Source organism: Zalophus californianus, chromosome 1 (assembly GCF_009762305.2).
Source record: "Zalophus californianus isolate mZalCal1 chromosome 1, mZalCal1.pri.v2, whole genome shotgun sequence".
NCBI lineage: Eukaryota > Metazoa > Chordata > Mammalia > Carnivora > Otariidae > Zalophus > Zalophus californianus.
The window spans coordinates 149876540-149893099 of record NC_045595.1 but is presented as its reverse complement, the minus strand read 5'-3'; the positions used below and the strand labels follow the sequence as shown (position 1 = coordinate 149893099).

The following is a 16560-nucleotide window of genomic DNA, read 5'->3' as shown; positions in this document are numbered from 1 at the left end:
TATTGAGATTTAATTCACATACCATACAGTTCACCTATTAAAGTGGTTTTTGATATTAGTTGCAGAGCTGTGCAACCATACCCACAATCAATTTAGAATATTTTTACCACACCAAAAAGAAACTTCATACCCTTTAGGTATCACTCCTTCTCCCCTCACCTCCCCCCATTACTAAATAACAACAAATCTACTTTCTGTCTTATATATTTGGATATTTCTGGACATTTCATATAAATATGTCAAATTTATATAAATTTATAAATATAAATATTTCTGTGTGACTGACTTCTTCCACTTAGCGTGTTTTCAAGGTTCATCCATGTTGAGCATGTATCAGTACTTCATTCCTTTTTATGGCTGAATAGTATACCATTATATGGATATAACACTTTGTTTATCCATTAATCCAACTGATGGACATTTAGCTTGTTCCGACTTCTTGATTATTATGAATAATGCTACTATAAACATTTGTATTCAAGTTTTTTTAATTCAATTATCCAACATATAGTACATCATTAGTTTCAGATGTAGTGTTAAATGATTCATCAGTTGCATACAACACCCAGTGCTCATCACATCACGTGCCCTCCTTAATGCCCATCACCCAGTTACCCCATCTCCCACCCACCTCCCCTTCTGCAACCAATAGTTTGTTTCTCAGAGTCAAGAGTCTTTCATGGTTTGTCTCTCTCTGATTTCTTCCCGGTTTTTCCTCCCTTCCCCTATGATCCTCTATGCTATTTCTTATATTCCACATATGAATGAAACCGTATTATAATTGTCTTTCTCTGCTTGACTTATTTCACTTAGCGTAATACCCTCCAGTTCCACCCAGGTCAATGTAAATGGTAGGTATTCATCCTTTCTGATGGCTGAGTAATATTCCATTGTATATACAAACCACATCTGTTCATCTGTTGAAGGACATCTTGGCTCTTGCCACAGTTTGGCTATTGTGGACATTGCTGCTATGAACATTGGGGTGCAAGTGCCCCTTCAGATCACTATGTCTGTATCTTTGTGGTAAATACCCAGTAGCTCAATTGCTGGGTCGTAGGGTAGCTCTATTTTTAACTTCTTTTTTTTTTAAAGATTTTATTTATTTATTTGACAGAGAGAGAGACAGCAAGAGAGGGAACACAAGCAAGGGGAGTGGGAGAGGAGAAGCAGGCTTCCCGCTGAGCAGGGAGCTCGATGCGGGGCTCGATCCCAGGATCCTGGGATCATGACCTGAGCTGAAGGCAGACGCTTAACGACTGAGCCACCCAGGTGCCCCAATATTTTTAACTTCTTGAGGAATGTCCATACTGTTTTCCAGAGTGGCTGTACCAGTTTGCATTCCCACCAACAGTGTAAGAGGGTTCCCCTTTCTCCACATCCTTGCCAATACTTGTTGTTTCCTGCCTTGTTAATTTTAGCCATTCTAATTGGTGTTAGGTGGTAACTCATGGTGGTTTTAATTTCTATTTACCTGATGACAAGAGATGTGGAGCACTTTTTCATGTGTCTGTTGGCCATTTGTATGTCTTCTTTGGAAAAATGTCTGTCCATCTCTTCTGCCCATTTCTTGACTGGATTTTTTGCTTTTGAGTGTTGAGTTTGGTAAGTTCTTTATAGATCTTGGATACCAGCCCTTTATCTGATATGTCATTTGCAAATATCTTCTCCCATTTCATAAGTTGCCTTTTAGTTTTGTTGACTATCTCTCTTGCTGTGCAGAAGCTTTTTATCTTGATGAAGTCCCACTAGTTCATTTTTGCTTTTGTTTCCCTTGCCTTTAGAGACGTGTCTTGCAAGAAGTTGTTGCAGCCGAGTTCAAGTTTTTGTGTGGATATGTTTTCATTTTTCTTGGGATGACACATAAGAGTAGAATTGCTGGGTTCAGTGGTAACTCTATTTTTAACTTTTTGAAGAAGTGTCTGAATGTTTTCCAAGGTGTCTGCACCATTATACATCCCCACCAGCAGTGTATGAAAGATTCTGATTTCTCTACATTCTCATCAATCCATTATTATCTAGTCCTGTGCCTTTTTTTTAATGAAATCTAGCCTCTTTGCCTTTGCTCCTCTTTACCTATCTACTTTATTTCCCCTTGTTCTCTAGCACATACACGAATTTTAAGAAGCTGGTTTCTTTACTGCCCCCATAACACTTCATGTTTATTCCTAACTTGATCTTTGTCCATACTATTCTCACTGTTAACACCATCCTTCCTTCTGTCCTTTGCCAATCCAAATTTCTACCATGCCTCAAGCCTGTATTGACCTTTTCAGTCCTTTTTAATTTCCAACTCTCCTAACGTTAGCTGTATTTATAGCTGATACCCCATAAGTTAGCACTTAACTATATTTTATCTCACATGGTTTGTTACTTCATCCAATATTTTTGTCTTATTCCTTATCTCCCTAACCCATATGTAAACTCCATGAGGACTATATTACTATGCCTTATACTACTGCAGCCTAGTTCAGAACATAGTGGATAGTCTATATTTACTTGTTGATTGATTCTAAGAGCATACAAATCTCACCTTGTATTTACAATGAGTTTTTTAATGGAAACTTTAAGAAAATGGTTTTTGATTAGCTCCTTCTTCATTCAAATTAAGATTATGGTAGAAATCTCCATTCCCATGCCAATAGCAATGGGATGCAAAAGGATTATAGCCAGTGGTGATCTTTGAGTCACTTTTCTGTCCAATCTGATCAATGTAGAAGAAAACCATTTAATTATAAAATGATTGTCCCTGTTCCCTTCTCTATTCACCCACTGATGCCTAGAGAGTTTCACTGCAGAGAACCTATAGACAGAAAAAAGGAGAGAGGAAGTTTGATGCCTGGCATATTGAGAACCAAGGAATCAAAGCTGAATAAAAAGTAAATTTACACTAGATACTCTAGTTTTACTGCTTTATGTGCTTTTAAAATTGTTCTTCAAGTAAGAGTGATGCTTTTTAAAAATATATTTAATGAGGAAATATTACTGACAAATACTTGCCATGGACACTCTAAACAATTTATATTGGATGCAGGATGGTGCAGTAGGAAAAGCTCATGTTTCAATCAAAGCTCAAGAACTTCCTAGCTTATGACTGGCAAGTTTCTTGACCTCTCTATTCCTCCATTTCCTCATCTATAAAATAAAGATAATAACAGAGTTGTTGTGAGGATTAAATGAGATATTGTGTAAAGCATTAGTACAATGCCTGTCACATAGACGTATAACTAAGAGGTAGCTCCCTGCCTCTCCACTCTTTTCATCTCCTTTTACACACATCAGAGGAAAGACAAGAGTTAGCACAATTATGGAAAGGACCATGGAAACTGTACGATTAGGATAAAACCCTTGCACTGAAAAGTAATGGTGGGTATGTGGGACCAAAGTATGGAAGGTTTTGGAAGCTACCTAGAGAAGTTTGAAGCATATTTCATCTGAGCCATGACAGGTCCCCAGCAGGATGCGGGAAGAGTATGATTATGGAATGGAGAAGGGTAGACTGACCATGTCAGAAAGGTTCCAGAGTGGGTGCGAGGAATGAGGCTCTAAGTGCTGCAGGAGAGGGTCAGCCTTACAGAGTAGAAGGACTGTATGTTCCTTTCAGGGAAAGAAGGCTGTGTCAGGACAGGGATGCACTGGGGTAGAGGCAAAAGTGACACCACAGACATCACTCTGTATAGGAAGAGGCCAGATCATTCCAAAAGCAAGGAGGAAAAGGAAGGAGAGCTAGAGGTATAAAGAAGGAGCATATCTGGGGCACCCTTCTGCAGACAGGTTTAAGAGCTCAGTAAAAATGAAGGAAAAAATAGGACACTGATGACCACTGAGGAAGGCTCTGGAGAACACAGGTGGCACGAATCCTTAGTAGGATTCATTCTCAATCTTTTTTGAGGATAGCTAGGCAGTTCTGGTTGCAGAACAGAAGAACAGATAGCAAGGAGTGAGGCACTCCCTCCTCCACCGTAGGTCTGGGCAAAAGTCAGGGCAGCCAGAGTCTACCAGGGTAGCAAAGAGGACACTAAGGGAGTAAATCACACACAGAAGGTTAGATGAGGTACCCAGGGTGGTGTGTTTGTGTGCATATGTGGTCTCCCATAGACTCTGTCCCTTGACTTGTCCCAGAGTTGTTTATGAGCAAATTCAGGTAACTCCTTTTCCCCATTTAATTTTCCTTATAATAAATGTTTATTTGAAAATAAACTCAAGACCGATAGATACTGTTAAAAAGCAGTGTCAGTTCTGGAATGGAGTGGAACATTAAAGGTGCCCTCAAGGAGTGGAGCATTAAAGGTCTAGCTCAGTCAGCTCAGTCTGTCATGCATATTAATATGGATAATGAGTGCTAGGCCTCAGTAAGGCCATCCATTAGACTCAACTCAAACTTGTTCCCAGTGTCAGATTAGATATTGGTTTTTTAGGTACCTTAAAAATAATGATAAAAGGGAGAGGTGCCTCTAGATGTACTCCTGGGACCACCAAACCACAGAAGAGAAGTCCATGCTAGAGTTTGCAGAGACCCTGCTGCCTCTCTGGCCCAGCACTCTCCTTACAAAAGTGAGGAAACATGCTCAGAGCTGGAAAGTGATAAAGCCCAGTGACTTGTGAGGTGCAGCAGAAGCAAGCATCTCTACATTCACAGGCTAGGCCGTATCTTAATTTCTCTTGGTGGCTCAGTGACCCCTGGCACGTCCCACATGAAAGGAGCTGAGTGTCCCCTGCCTCCTCCTGATCCATGTCAGGGGCACACAGGAAGCAAAGCCAGGAGCCTAATGATGCTACAACAAAGCACAGCCATTAAGAGCGCAGGCTTTGCATCACTTGCTAACTGTGTGACCCTAAACAAGATACTTCCATTTCTATGCCTAACTTTCCCCATCAATAAAATGGGGGTGATAGTACTATTTGTTGTAAAGATTAGATAATGAATATAAAGTATTTAGCATTTGTGCCTAAAATGTAGTAAAATGACTACTAAGATATAATAATTATTATCACTATTTTTTTGTACAAGAGCTATGTGACATATATAGCAAGGGTTCCACCCACAGCCTCATTTATTTCTTCCTTTCACCCACCACCTCTGTGATCTTTGGCAGCAAGACACTTCCACAGAGGCAGTAGAATAAAGATGGTGCAAATCATAAGAGTACTTCATGCCTCCACTCCTTCCCCAAAACCCATCTTAGAATACACCACAAATGGCTCTGGCTTACAAACCCTGCCCCTCCTGGGGCACCACCAGTTGATGATGTTCCTGCAGAAGATCTGATTTGGCCAGGGGCCATAGTGAGATGTACCCATTTTACTTTCCTGACTTCAAGAAAGTGTTTCTTACCCCAGTTACCATCTGAATACCAAGTAAAGCCCAAGGCTTACCAGGGCTGCCGCTAACACATGCAAGTACCTTAGTGTAAATTAGAAAAAAGTGCCTCTTCCTAAAAGTTATGTTCCTTCCACTTTGTTAGAACAAGATAGTTTACTGTCCCTTGTGCAGTACCCAACATATTCAACCATACATGGAAGCCCTGTGGCTTGTTCTCAGAATCTCTGTTCCTCTTTAGGTCCTGAAGCACCTACGGCACCTAAACTTTACCAACAATATGGGGGAGCAGGTGACTTTCGATGAATGTGGTGACCTGATGGGGAACTACTCCATCATCAACTGGCACCTGTCCCCAGAGGATGGCTCCATAGTGTTTAAGGAAGTCGGATATTACAACGTCTATGCCAAGAAAGGAGAAAGGCTCTTCATCAATGAGGAGAAAATCCTGTGGAGTGGGTTCTCCAGGGAGGTATGTGCTGTCCATCAGAACAACAGATGCCTCCACCATGGGGAGGAAATTGTGCTGGGCTTTGGGAGGGCCTTGGGCTTCACCACTGGACTTGAAAAATGATAACTCCACTTCCCTCAACTTACTAACTCTGCACTGCCGAGGTTCCCTGTGAAATCCATCAGTGTTTAGTGTACAGAGGAGAATCCTCAGAACCTGAGTCCCATACTTACTATATTGGAAAATTTGTTATTCTTTGTAAGTCTGACTCCTTGACTAAATGACACAATTTCCTCACTTAAAACTTCCCCAACTAGAGCAAAATATTTAAGCAAACATAAACATCATTTAAGGCAGGGCCCAGACAATTCACACAGAGTTAGTTCCCTGTCATCCAAATAACTCAAGGCTGACTTATAAATCAAAAGGACAATTTCTTAGATTAAATGGGTTGATAACCTGGGAAAGATAAAATCTCTGAGAGTACTGTGTTACTATGGTTCAGAGTGCTAATGTGTACTGTCCTTCATTATTTCTTTTCCTTCCTTTCCCTGGACTCCAGGGTCCCAAGAAACTTAGAGATCAGGTCCAATACTGCCCTTTCTATCCCTCTTTCATTAGAAGATAATGCCAATCATCTTCTATTCAAGTTTTTCAAAAAACTTCTTGTCACACCAGTTATTTCTTTTCTGTTAGAGCAAAGAAGTTTCATTGTTTTCCATGCATTTAACTCTGTAAGATGTCTCCAAACCAAGCAGGTAGATGGGAAGAGAAGGGAAGAGTCTTATTAAAGAGACATTTTGGAAATAGTATGAGTCCTTCCATGTTATCTGACATGATCATATGGAATGAGACAGAAGTAGAGCTTCTGAAATGGTGAAGCAATAAACTGGACAAAACTGTCAAAAACAACTATTTAAGGATCTGGCAATCAACCAAAAGCAAACAAAAGGTGAAGTGTCTTTTTAAGAAAAACTAATGAAATTTGGGTAAGAAAAGTCCGTGGCATTTTAGCTTGGGGCAGCTCCCCAATTGTTTCTAATAATTTGGTTGCTGTTTCAAGTTTTCTGTGTGGACAATCATATCATCTGCAAATAATAATAGTTTTATTGACTTCATTCCAATATATATATGCCCTTACTTTTCTTGTCTTATTCCACTAGCTATGAACTCAATGTTTAATAATAGTGGTGATAGTGGGCATTCTTGTTTTAAAAGAAATGCTTTTATATTTTCTCATATAGAATGATGTTTAAGAATTTTTTATATTACCCTTTGCAAGTTAAAGATATTTCTTCCTAATTCCTTTTTCAGTTCAGTTTTTAATCATAAGTTTGTGTTGAATTTCATCAAATGCTTTGTCTTCATCTACTGATGATCGTATGGCTTTTCTGCATTAATTTATTAATGCAGGGATGACATTTATAGATTTTCTAATGATGAACTTGTTTGCATTCCTGGCATAAACCCAACATGATCATGGTATATATTGTGTCTTATGTCCTTTGAGTTTGTTAATTGTTTTAGTATTTTTCATCTTTTTTCAAGTGGTAAAAAATAGTTGTACTCTTTCCAGGTCCTTTCAGATTCCTATACGTTATATATACCTCCAGGACTTCTATATATTTTTGCTTCCAATAACCAAAACTCACCACTCTTTTTCAGGAGACTACCAGCAGGCTAATGGAACCCACTTTGCCCACAGGCTCAGAGAGGCAGAAGAGCCTAGGAATTTACATTTCCCTAAGATGACCCTTAACAATGAGTGGTGTGGAAGTATGAAATCTCTGGCTCCCTTTTCCTCAGGTCAGGACAGCTCTGAGGAACAACTTACAGTCCAGAGTTCTCCTATGGGATCAGGCAGAAGCTACTCTCTTGAGGGTCTTTGCTCAAGATCACACCCTTGCTGTCTTATTCCCTTCTGTGTCTGACTTGCTCCATTCTCTTCCTGGTTCCCTTGAGAGAACTTTCTTTATAAACTACTTGTACACAGATCCTCAACTCAGGTATGCCTCTGAAGACAAAGTAGTGAGATAAGCCTGTAATTTTTTTTTCTTTTTCAAACTGCTCTTGTCTGGTTTTGGAATCAGGGTTACACTGGCCTTATGAGTTAGAGGGTGTTCCTTCTTTTTTTTTAAACCTTTGACAGAAGTCACATAAGATTAAATTCATCTGTTCCTTGAAAGTTTAGTGTTATTTTCCTGTGGTAAACACAGAATAGTGGTCATCTCAGGTATGAATATGTGGTGGGGGGGTGGGGAGCAAGGGGTGGAGGAAAGCATACAGTTACATGTAGGTTATTCTGGTCCTAGCTTTTGTTTTGGGCGGTAATCATTAAAAATGACTGACTAGGGGTGGGAGGGATGGGGTGGCTGGGTGATGGACATTGGGGAAGATATGTGCTACGGTGAGCGCTGTGAATTGTGTAAGACTGTTGAATCACAGATCTGTACTTCTGAAACAAATAACGCAACATATTTTAAGAAAAAAGAAAAAGAAGAAGATAGCAGGAGAGGAAGAATGAAGGGGAGTAAGTCAGAGGGGGAGACGAACCAGGAGAGATGATGGACTCTGAAAAACAAACTGAGGGTTCTAGAGGGGAGGGGCTGGGGAGATGGGTTAGCCTGGTGATGGGTATTGAGGAGGGCACATTCTGCATGGAGCACTGGGTGTTATGAACAATGAATCATGGAACAGTACACCAAAACAAATTATGTAATATATTGTGATTAACATAACAATAAAAAAATTTAAAAAAATAATAGGTACTTAAAAAAATGACTGACTAAAAGTGATTGAAACATGAATAAATAATGATGGGGAAAAAAACAAGGATTATGATCAAATTCCATGCACCTGAAGTCCACTAAGGAAGGAAATAAACAAACAAACAAACAAATAAAATCTCTGTTATCTGAAATTAATGTAGCTATTGCAGATTTCTTTTGGATAGTAATTGCCTGACATATCTTTCTGATTCATTTACTTTTGACCCCTCTATGCCTGTCCTGCCTGCCTTGCTGAATGATGGCAAGTATCTCAGAAGTCTCCCTATAAAGCCTAAAATAAAATTGCAGGAATTGCAATTCACTGCAAAGTTCAAAGTCTTATTTCAAACAAACTTCTCCTCATCTCAGCATCTCCCCCTTGTAATGTCCTGTGTGTAGGTCCATGTCCCTATATCTTTTAGTTTGTCTTAAACTTCTGTTTCCATGGAAAGTAAACAGGTGTGCCATTCTGGGACTTGGAGGAAATGGAACGGGGGATTATTTAAGGTGGATTTTGGTCACTGTGCAAAGTCACAACAACCAATCCTCCCAGAATCCCATGAATGTGTGTGTGTGTGTGTGCGTGCGTGTGTGTGTGTGCGCGTGTGTGCGCGCGTGCATGCACAGCCTCTTGCCCCTGGACATCTCTCCCTTTCGTAGATAACAGGAACAAGGATCTCTGGAGCTTCCTCTGTCTGGAATGGGCCTGAAGTCTGTTGTACTGGTCCTTGTGTACAAACTCCTCCCCAGTACTTACGTCAAAGGAGCTGTGAAACTGATCCCACAGCTGCAGCCCTTCACTTTTGTGCTCTCGGTTCTTCAGGTGCCATTTTCCAACTGCAGCCGAGACTGCCTGGCAGGGACCAGGAAAGGAATCATTGAGGGGGAGCCAACCTGCTGCTTTGAGTGTGTGGAGTGTCCTGATGGGGAGTACAGTGATGAAACAGGTAAAGGAACATGCCCTCATGGACACAATGCAAGGCTCGGTCCACTTGGGGGCCCTGGGGTCAGTGAAGTCCCTGAAAGGGCTAGGCTGAGAAGGTACTTAGCACAGTTTCTCATTTAACAAGGTATGTCTGAGGGTCACACTGGGCCAGGCACTGAGGGGGACAGAAAAGAAATATTAGATGTCTTGTAATACTATAAAAGCTTAGACATCTTTCTTTTACTCTGATACCACTCTCCAATATTGTAATCCTTTTCTTACAGCTCAGTAATGCTGAATAGACAAAGTTCTGTCTGTTCCAGACTACAGAGTTAATAGGCCATGATATATTGCCTGCTGGGTGCCTAGCATTGTATTTGCTGTCTTACTTATGCTTTTCCTGTGCCTCAGTTTCTTCAACTATAACATGGGAATAAAAAACCTATTTTATAGAGTTTGGGGAATTAAAAGAGTTAATATTGGTATAGCATATGTTAAGTTCTAGATAAATGTTAAATAAAAACCTTACTTGACATATTGGAAGCACTCTATAAATATTAACTATAATTGTTATTATTGTTATTCTCTCATTTCATCCTCACCGCAATAATGGGATTATTGCTTCCATTACAGAGATGATTGAAACTGAGGCTCAGAGAGGTTAAGAAGCCTCACCAAAGTCACACAGCTAGTAAATGGCAGAGCCAGGATTCCCATTCAAATCTCTGACTGAAAGCCCATGCTCCTTTCACTCCCCAAAACTGCATGCTGTTTGGGACATAGCAGAGACTTAATAAATGTCTATTGACTGAATGAGTCTGCAGCCTCCCTCATTGGAAAGGCACGGATGTGGAGTAAGGAAGGCACAGGTCATTTGTGCGGGATACTCTGCCTTGATCTAAGAGGAAGTCTGCTCTGGCATGTCCACAAAGCCCATCCATACATCCAAAATGAGTCAGGCTGAGTGCAAATCACTATGGAAAGGTGATGAACGATGCTAGACCCCTAGTATGTAGATAGCCACCTGTAGAGCAAGATTGATCATTCTCTGCTGTAAGCCATCAGCAAGTAGTGCTAAAAGAAACATGTAGCACCACCCCCCACCATGTACAAAGGAAAGAAATAACAGAACTATTATAATTATGTAAAATTAAATAGTATACTATTAAACATAAGTCAAAGTTCAATATGTTTGTAATGTAAAAATCCCAATCATTTCATCAACAAAGAAAATTTACATTGACCACATCCAATAACCTGTATACCCTTACCACCACATTCACACTCACAAATTATAGTCTGTGCCACACAGTAACACTCTTCCCTGGAATAATTTACAGATGCAAGTGCCTGTGACAAGTGCCCCGATGACTTCTGGTCCAATGAAAACCACACTTCCTGCATTGCCAAAGAGATTGAGTTTCTGTCCTGGACAGAGCCCTTTGGGATTGCACTCACCCTCTTTGCCGTGCTGGGCATTTTCTTGACAGCCTTCGTGCTGGGTGTCTTCATCAAGTTCCGTAACACACCCATCGTCAAGGCCACCAACCGAGAGCTCTCCTACCTTCTCCTCTTCTCCTTGCTCTGCTGCTTCTCCAGCTCCCTGTTCTTCATTGGTGAGCCCCAGGACTGGACATGCCGCCTGCGCCAGCCAGCCTTTGGTATCAGCTTCGTGCTCTGCATATCATGCATCCTGGTGAAAACCAATCGTGTCCTCCTGGTGTTTGAGGCCAAGATCCCCACGAGCTTCCACCGCAAGTGGTGGGGGCTCAACCTGCAGTTCCTGCTGGTCTTCCTCTGCACCTTCATGCAGATTGTCATCTGCGTGATCTGGCTCTACACCGCCCCACCCTCAAGCTACCGCAACCATGAGCTGGAGGATGAGATCATCTTTATCACATGCCATGAGGGCTCCCTTATGGCACTGGGCTTCTTGATTGGCTACACCTGCCTGCTGGCTGCCATCTGCTTCTTCTTTGCCTTCAAGTCCCGGAAGCTGCCAGAGAACTTCAATGAAGCCAAGTTCATCACCTTCAGCATGCTCATCTTCTTCATTGTCTGGATCTCCTTCATTCCAGCCTACGCCAGCACCTACGGCAAGTTTGTCTCTGCCGTGGAAGTGATCGCCATCCTGGCAGCCAGCTTTGGCTTGCTGGCCTGCATCTTCTTCAACAAGGTCTACATCATCCTCGTCAAGCCATCCCGTAACACCATCGAGGAGGTACGCTGCAGCACTGCTGCTCATGCTTTCAAGGTGGCAGCCCGGGCCACACTGCGCCGCAGCAACGTCCCCCGCAAGCGGTCCAGCAGCCTCGGGGGCTCCACGGGCTCCACGCCCTCCTCCTCCATCAGCAGCAAGAGCAACAGTGAAGACCCCTTCCCACAGCCTGAGAGGCAGAAGCTGCAGCAGCCGCCACTGGCCCTGCCCCAGCAAGAGCCACCGCCACGGCAACCCCTGACCCTACGGCCACAGCCCAGATGCAAGCAGAAGGTCATCTTCGGCAGTGGCACCGTCACCTTCTCACTGAGCTTTGATGAGCCTCGGAAGAGTGCCATGGCTCCCAGGAATTCCACGCACCAGCACTCCCTGGAGGCCCAGAAAAGCAACGAGACCCTGACCAGACACCAGGCACTGCTCCCGCTGCAGTGCGGGGAGACAGACTCAGAACTGACTGTGCAGGACACAGGCCTGCAAGGGCCTGTGGGGGGGGACCGCCGACCCGAGACGGAAGACCCTGAAGACATGGCCCCGGCACTCGTCGTGTCCAGTTCCCAAAGCTTTGTCATCAGCAGTGCAGGCAGCACTGTCACAGAAAACATACTGCGTTCGTAAAATGGAAGAAGGTGGCCAGTCAGGGAGGATCCACACAGGTTTCCTGGGAACGTGTCCTCTGACAGGGATGAGGAATCGCCCCCGAATCCTTTCGTCTGTGGAAGGAGGCATAAGACACACCAAACACCTCAAACTCAGTTGCACTGTTGGAAATAACAGTGAATTGACTAATGTTTCCTTTAAAATTTAAAAAAAAAAAAGAAGAGCCACGTGATTCTGTGGTTGGATATGTCACAGTATTGAGAACACCATAATAAGATTTGCTATTCGTGTCTCTTCTCTGTTCTCTTCCTCTGTTCTATCGCACCCAACAGCCCAGAGATGAAACCAAGCCTGTAAGCAACCTGTTCCCTCCTTTCTTTCTTAGCACTGAAATGCCTGCTCTGAACACTGCAGACACCCTGGCCCAGAGACAGAAGTGTGCAGAGTGACAAAACATCGGACTGGCCACCACCAGATTTAAGAGTCTGAAAGACAGAATGTCACCAGTGCTGTCCAGCACCTTGACAATGGGAAGAACTTCAAATGTTCAAAACCGTAAGGTGAACATGTCTCCTCCTATTTATGAAAACCGTAAGATATTTGGTCTCCTACTTGCTGCTATCATGTGACATCTAGAAGGTTAGCATCCCTCCTGTACCAACTGCATGTGGTCAAGAATGTGATAATGATGCCATGTTTAGATTCCAGGATCACAAGAATCACCTCAAATTGTTGGGAAGGGACTGCATGAATCCAATGAGCTGTATCTGTAATTCATATTGCTAATATGTAGTTTTATCTTTAAGAAAATGCTTCTGTTATAATAGTTCATGGACAATATAAACTGAAAAAAAAGTCACAGTCTGATTAATATAAGGCAGTATTATCTAGCGCCTTACCCAGCTTTGCCCACCCCACCACCCCCACCTCCATGAGCTAAGCCCGAGTGAGTCCCAGGAATCCAGAAGTTCCCCGCATCCTGCCCCCAAGGCTTTCTGAAGCCAGATCCACACCTGACCCTGTGGAGAATAAGCTTCCAATCATTAGCCTCTACCAGTTGCTGGGGTAAGAAAATGTGATTCCGAGAGAGCTCTCACAGGACCTCCCCGCCCCCGACCACACGCACACCAAATGCCAGACATGTATTCCCTCCGGCAGTGGGAATCTGCCCATGGGTGGTTAAAGTGGTTGAATGGCATACTTCTGAGAGTTCAGGCTGTGAGGCCAGAGAGACCTGAGTTCAAGCCAGTCACTTACAAGTTGGGTGACCATAGGCAGGGAACCTTAACTTCGCTAAGCCCCAGTTTCTTTGTCTCTAGCACAGAGGTAATAATCATTCTTTTCCCTCAGAGCGCTTATGTGAATTAAATGAGATAATGTATGTAAAAGTACTTTAGCATGGTGCCTAGCACATAGTTAACACTCAATAAATATTAGTTAATATTATTACTGACATTGCAATTATTTTTTTCACTTGCTTAGAATATAAAACAAACCTTATTTGTTTACCCAGATTTTAATGACAAGCCCACTGATGACAAAAACTTTCTTCATAATAACCCCAAGAACTCTGGGACCCAGTTCAAGGGGTCAGTCCTAGCAACACTAGCTCCTGGTGACAAAGCCAAAAAGTCAATCAGACCCCCAGAGGTCCCCATGCTCTGCTTCTCTGGTTCCAGCACCAAGGGAAGACCATCACAAGTTTGGCAGTAGTTTCTCAGATCACTCTAAATGCTGCTCTTAAGCAAAGCCAAAATATAGCAATTAAGTCTGTGTGAGGCCTCAGCTTCACAGTTCTTGCTGACTTCTTCCTCTGACCACTTTCTTCCAAAGGGCTGCCTTTCCATGACTTTTAAAGTAACTTGTTGATGTGAGGGTTGTTCATTTGGCTGAAAAGGCATTCAAGGGCACCATGTGTGTGCGTGACCGTAAGACACAGAGGAGGGCTCACACAGGAAGATGCTGGTGAGGTACCTGCTCCCCGAGCCAGGAAGGGCACCAGCCACGGGCCCCCCCTGCTCCTCCGGCCCTCGTCATGCCTCTGAGCAGGGCACAGAGCTTAGTGAAGACTTATATTTGACATTTTACTTCACCTTAAAACAAAAACAAACAAAAAAAAGAAAGGTGAAAAGTTTGAGGGCTTGGTTTTTATGTGTCAAAACAGCCATGTAGAAAAAGTTACTTTGCTGTGCACAATGTCACACACTCATCCTTCAACATGCAGCTCACCCATGTTGCTGATCTGGAGGAGGCTCATCAAGGAAAACATGCAACATTTACACTAAGCTCCATTTCACCACGTGCTTACAAATGAAGTAGTATTTCCCAATATTCTTGTCAGAATGGGAGACTCGACATCGTTGTCCTCATTTACACGCTGCAGGCACAACTCTCAGACAAAATCAGGGGTGTAAAACATAATTTTATTTTTCTGTAACAACTTCATTTCTATCTCAAATTCCCATTCAGCCTGGTGCAGGAAACTCATCTTAATTAAATTGGGGTTTTCTCAGCAACTTCGGAATTTTCTGAATCAACTCAGATTTCCAGGGCTCAGTTCAGAGATTTCTTCCCTCCCTCTTCCATGAGGGCTTTTAGTGAAAAGGGAGGTGGTGTTCCTCAAACATCAGCAACTCCAACTGACATCTCTGAGAACATTCTTATCGGGCCCTCAGTAATTGTTACGCCTCCCCACTGGCATTCTCTGAGGCCTGGCATCCCCATATGGTCCCCAGTCATGGGATCCATGGTGATTTTCACAGCTGCTTTACCTGGTGCCAACCGCTAGGCTCCTCCCAGGCCTGCCAGCTTTCTCCTGAATAGAGAACACTGGGGCCTGGGGACAGCCAGGCAGCTCCCAGGCCCCTCCCTCCTGACCTCTACTTCACTGCTGCCTCCCCATGCTGGTGTGGAGAATTCATGGAGACTGGCTTTCAAGGCGCCAGAGGGAAAACAGAGCACGTGTCTCCAAATCTGTACAGGAATCTGTTGAGGGCTGAGTAACAGCCCCCCAAAGATGTCCACATCCTAATCTCCAGAACCTATGATGAGAAATTATGTGGCAAGAGTGAATTAAGGTTCCAGATGGGATTAAGGTTGCTTACCTTACTGACCTTGATGGGGAGATTATTTTGAATTATTCAGGGGGGCCCAATGTCATCACCAGCTCCTCCAAAGTGGAAGAGGAAAGCAGAGAATCAGTGTCAGAATAATGTGATGTGAGAAAGACCCCACAGGTCATTGCTGCTTCTGAATGTGGAAGCGAACCATGAGCCAAGAGATGCAGGCAGCTTCTAGAAGCTGGAAAAGGCAAGAAAACAAATTCTCCCCAGAGCTTCCAGAAAGAACCAGCCCTGTCAAAATGTTGATTTTAGCCCATTGGGAGCCTTTTTGGACTGCTGGTCTTCAGAACTGTAAGATAATAAATGTATGTTGTTTTAAGACACTAAGTCTGTGGTACTGTTACAGAAGCAACGGAAAACTAATCCATTTTTACTGTCCTCCCTTTCCTGAGCTTTTTCAGCTCAGGGAACAGGCCAAGGCCTTTCTCAGAGATCCACCTGCTCTCACTCTAGTGCTCTCCCCACCAACTAGCTCTGTCTCTTTCCTCCCTAAAGAAAGTTCTGTCCTATATTCTATTCCTTCAAATCTATTTGGGGAAGTATAAACCTTGTGTTCTTAGTCTTTCTGGGTTTCAGTTTTAGATAATTAACAGCCATTTGCTCTCAATCTATTATCTGTTAGTAGCAGAAACTGGAAAACAGTGGCTTCAACAAAAGAGGGTTTGTTTTCTCTCTTGTATAAAGTCAGTCAAGAGTTTTTTTAAAAGATTCTTTAGAGTCCACTGGCAATGGGAAACTGTTTATCTTTCTTTTGAAAATAAAAATGAATCATATAGTTATGAAGGACTTTCACTCAAATGAAAGCGTTCCCTAGAAGATTTTAATAATTTACATGAGAACTTCACAGGTAACAATCAGCATGTAACATTATCACTCTGAAAGTCCCTATAATCCCCAGAAGTTGTCTAACTGCCTTAGTTTCAATTCTGGGGAAATCAGACTTCCCTCCGTCTTTCTCCCAAAGTTGCATTTCCGGGCAATGTTATTTATCTTCCAGGCCTGGCTAAAGTCCTAGAAGCTGTGGGTTAGTGCTGCACAGAGTCAGTTTTCCTCTGTTATCTCCTGCATTTGTACACATCTGAGCTAGCAGAGCAACAGAACATTAATGGGGGTGCTGGTTAATCACCGCTGGTCTGAGCCTGGATGGTCATTTTAGGAG

General features: G+C 42.9%; 1 protein-coding gene across 3 annotated transcripts in view; it reads left to right on the top strand.

Annotated features, from left to right (window-relative positions):
• Window positions 1-13694, top strand: part of CASR (calcium sensing receptor) — a 79979-nt gene extending 66285 nt beyond the window's left edge. For all 3 annotated transcript variants that reach the window (XM_027581840.1, XM_027581842.1, XM_027581843.1), the window contains 3 exons: window positions 5562-5792; window positions 9363-9486; window positions 10805-13694. In XM_027581840.1, coding sequence (XP_027437641.1) covers window positions 5562-5792; window positions 9363-9486; window positions 10805-12297 — 1848 coding nt within the window. In that variant the 3' untranslated portion in view covers window positions 12298-13694. The remainder of the gene's footprint in view (window positions 1-5561; window positions 5793-9362; window positions 9487-10804) is intronic.
• Window positions 13695-16560: the final 2866 nt, after the last annotated feature.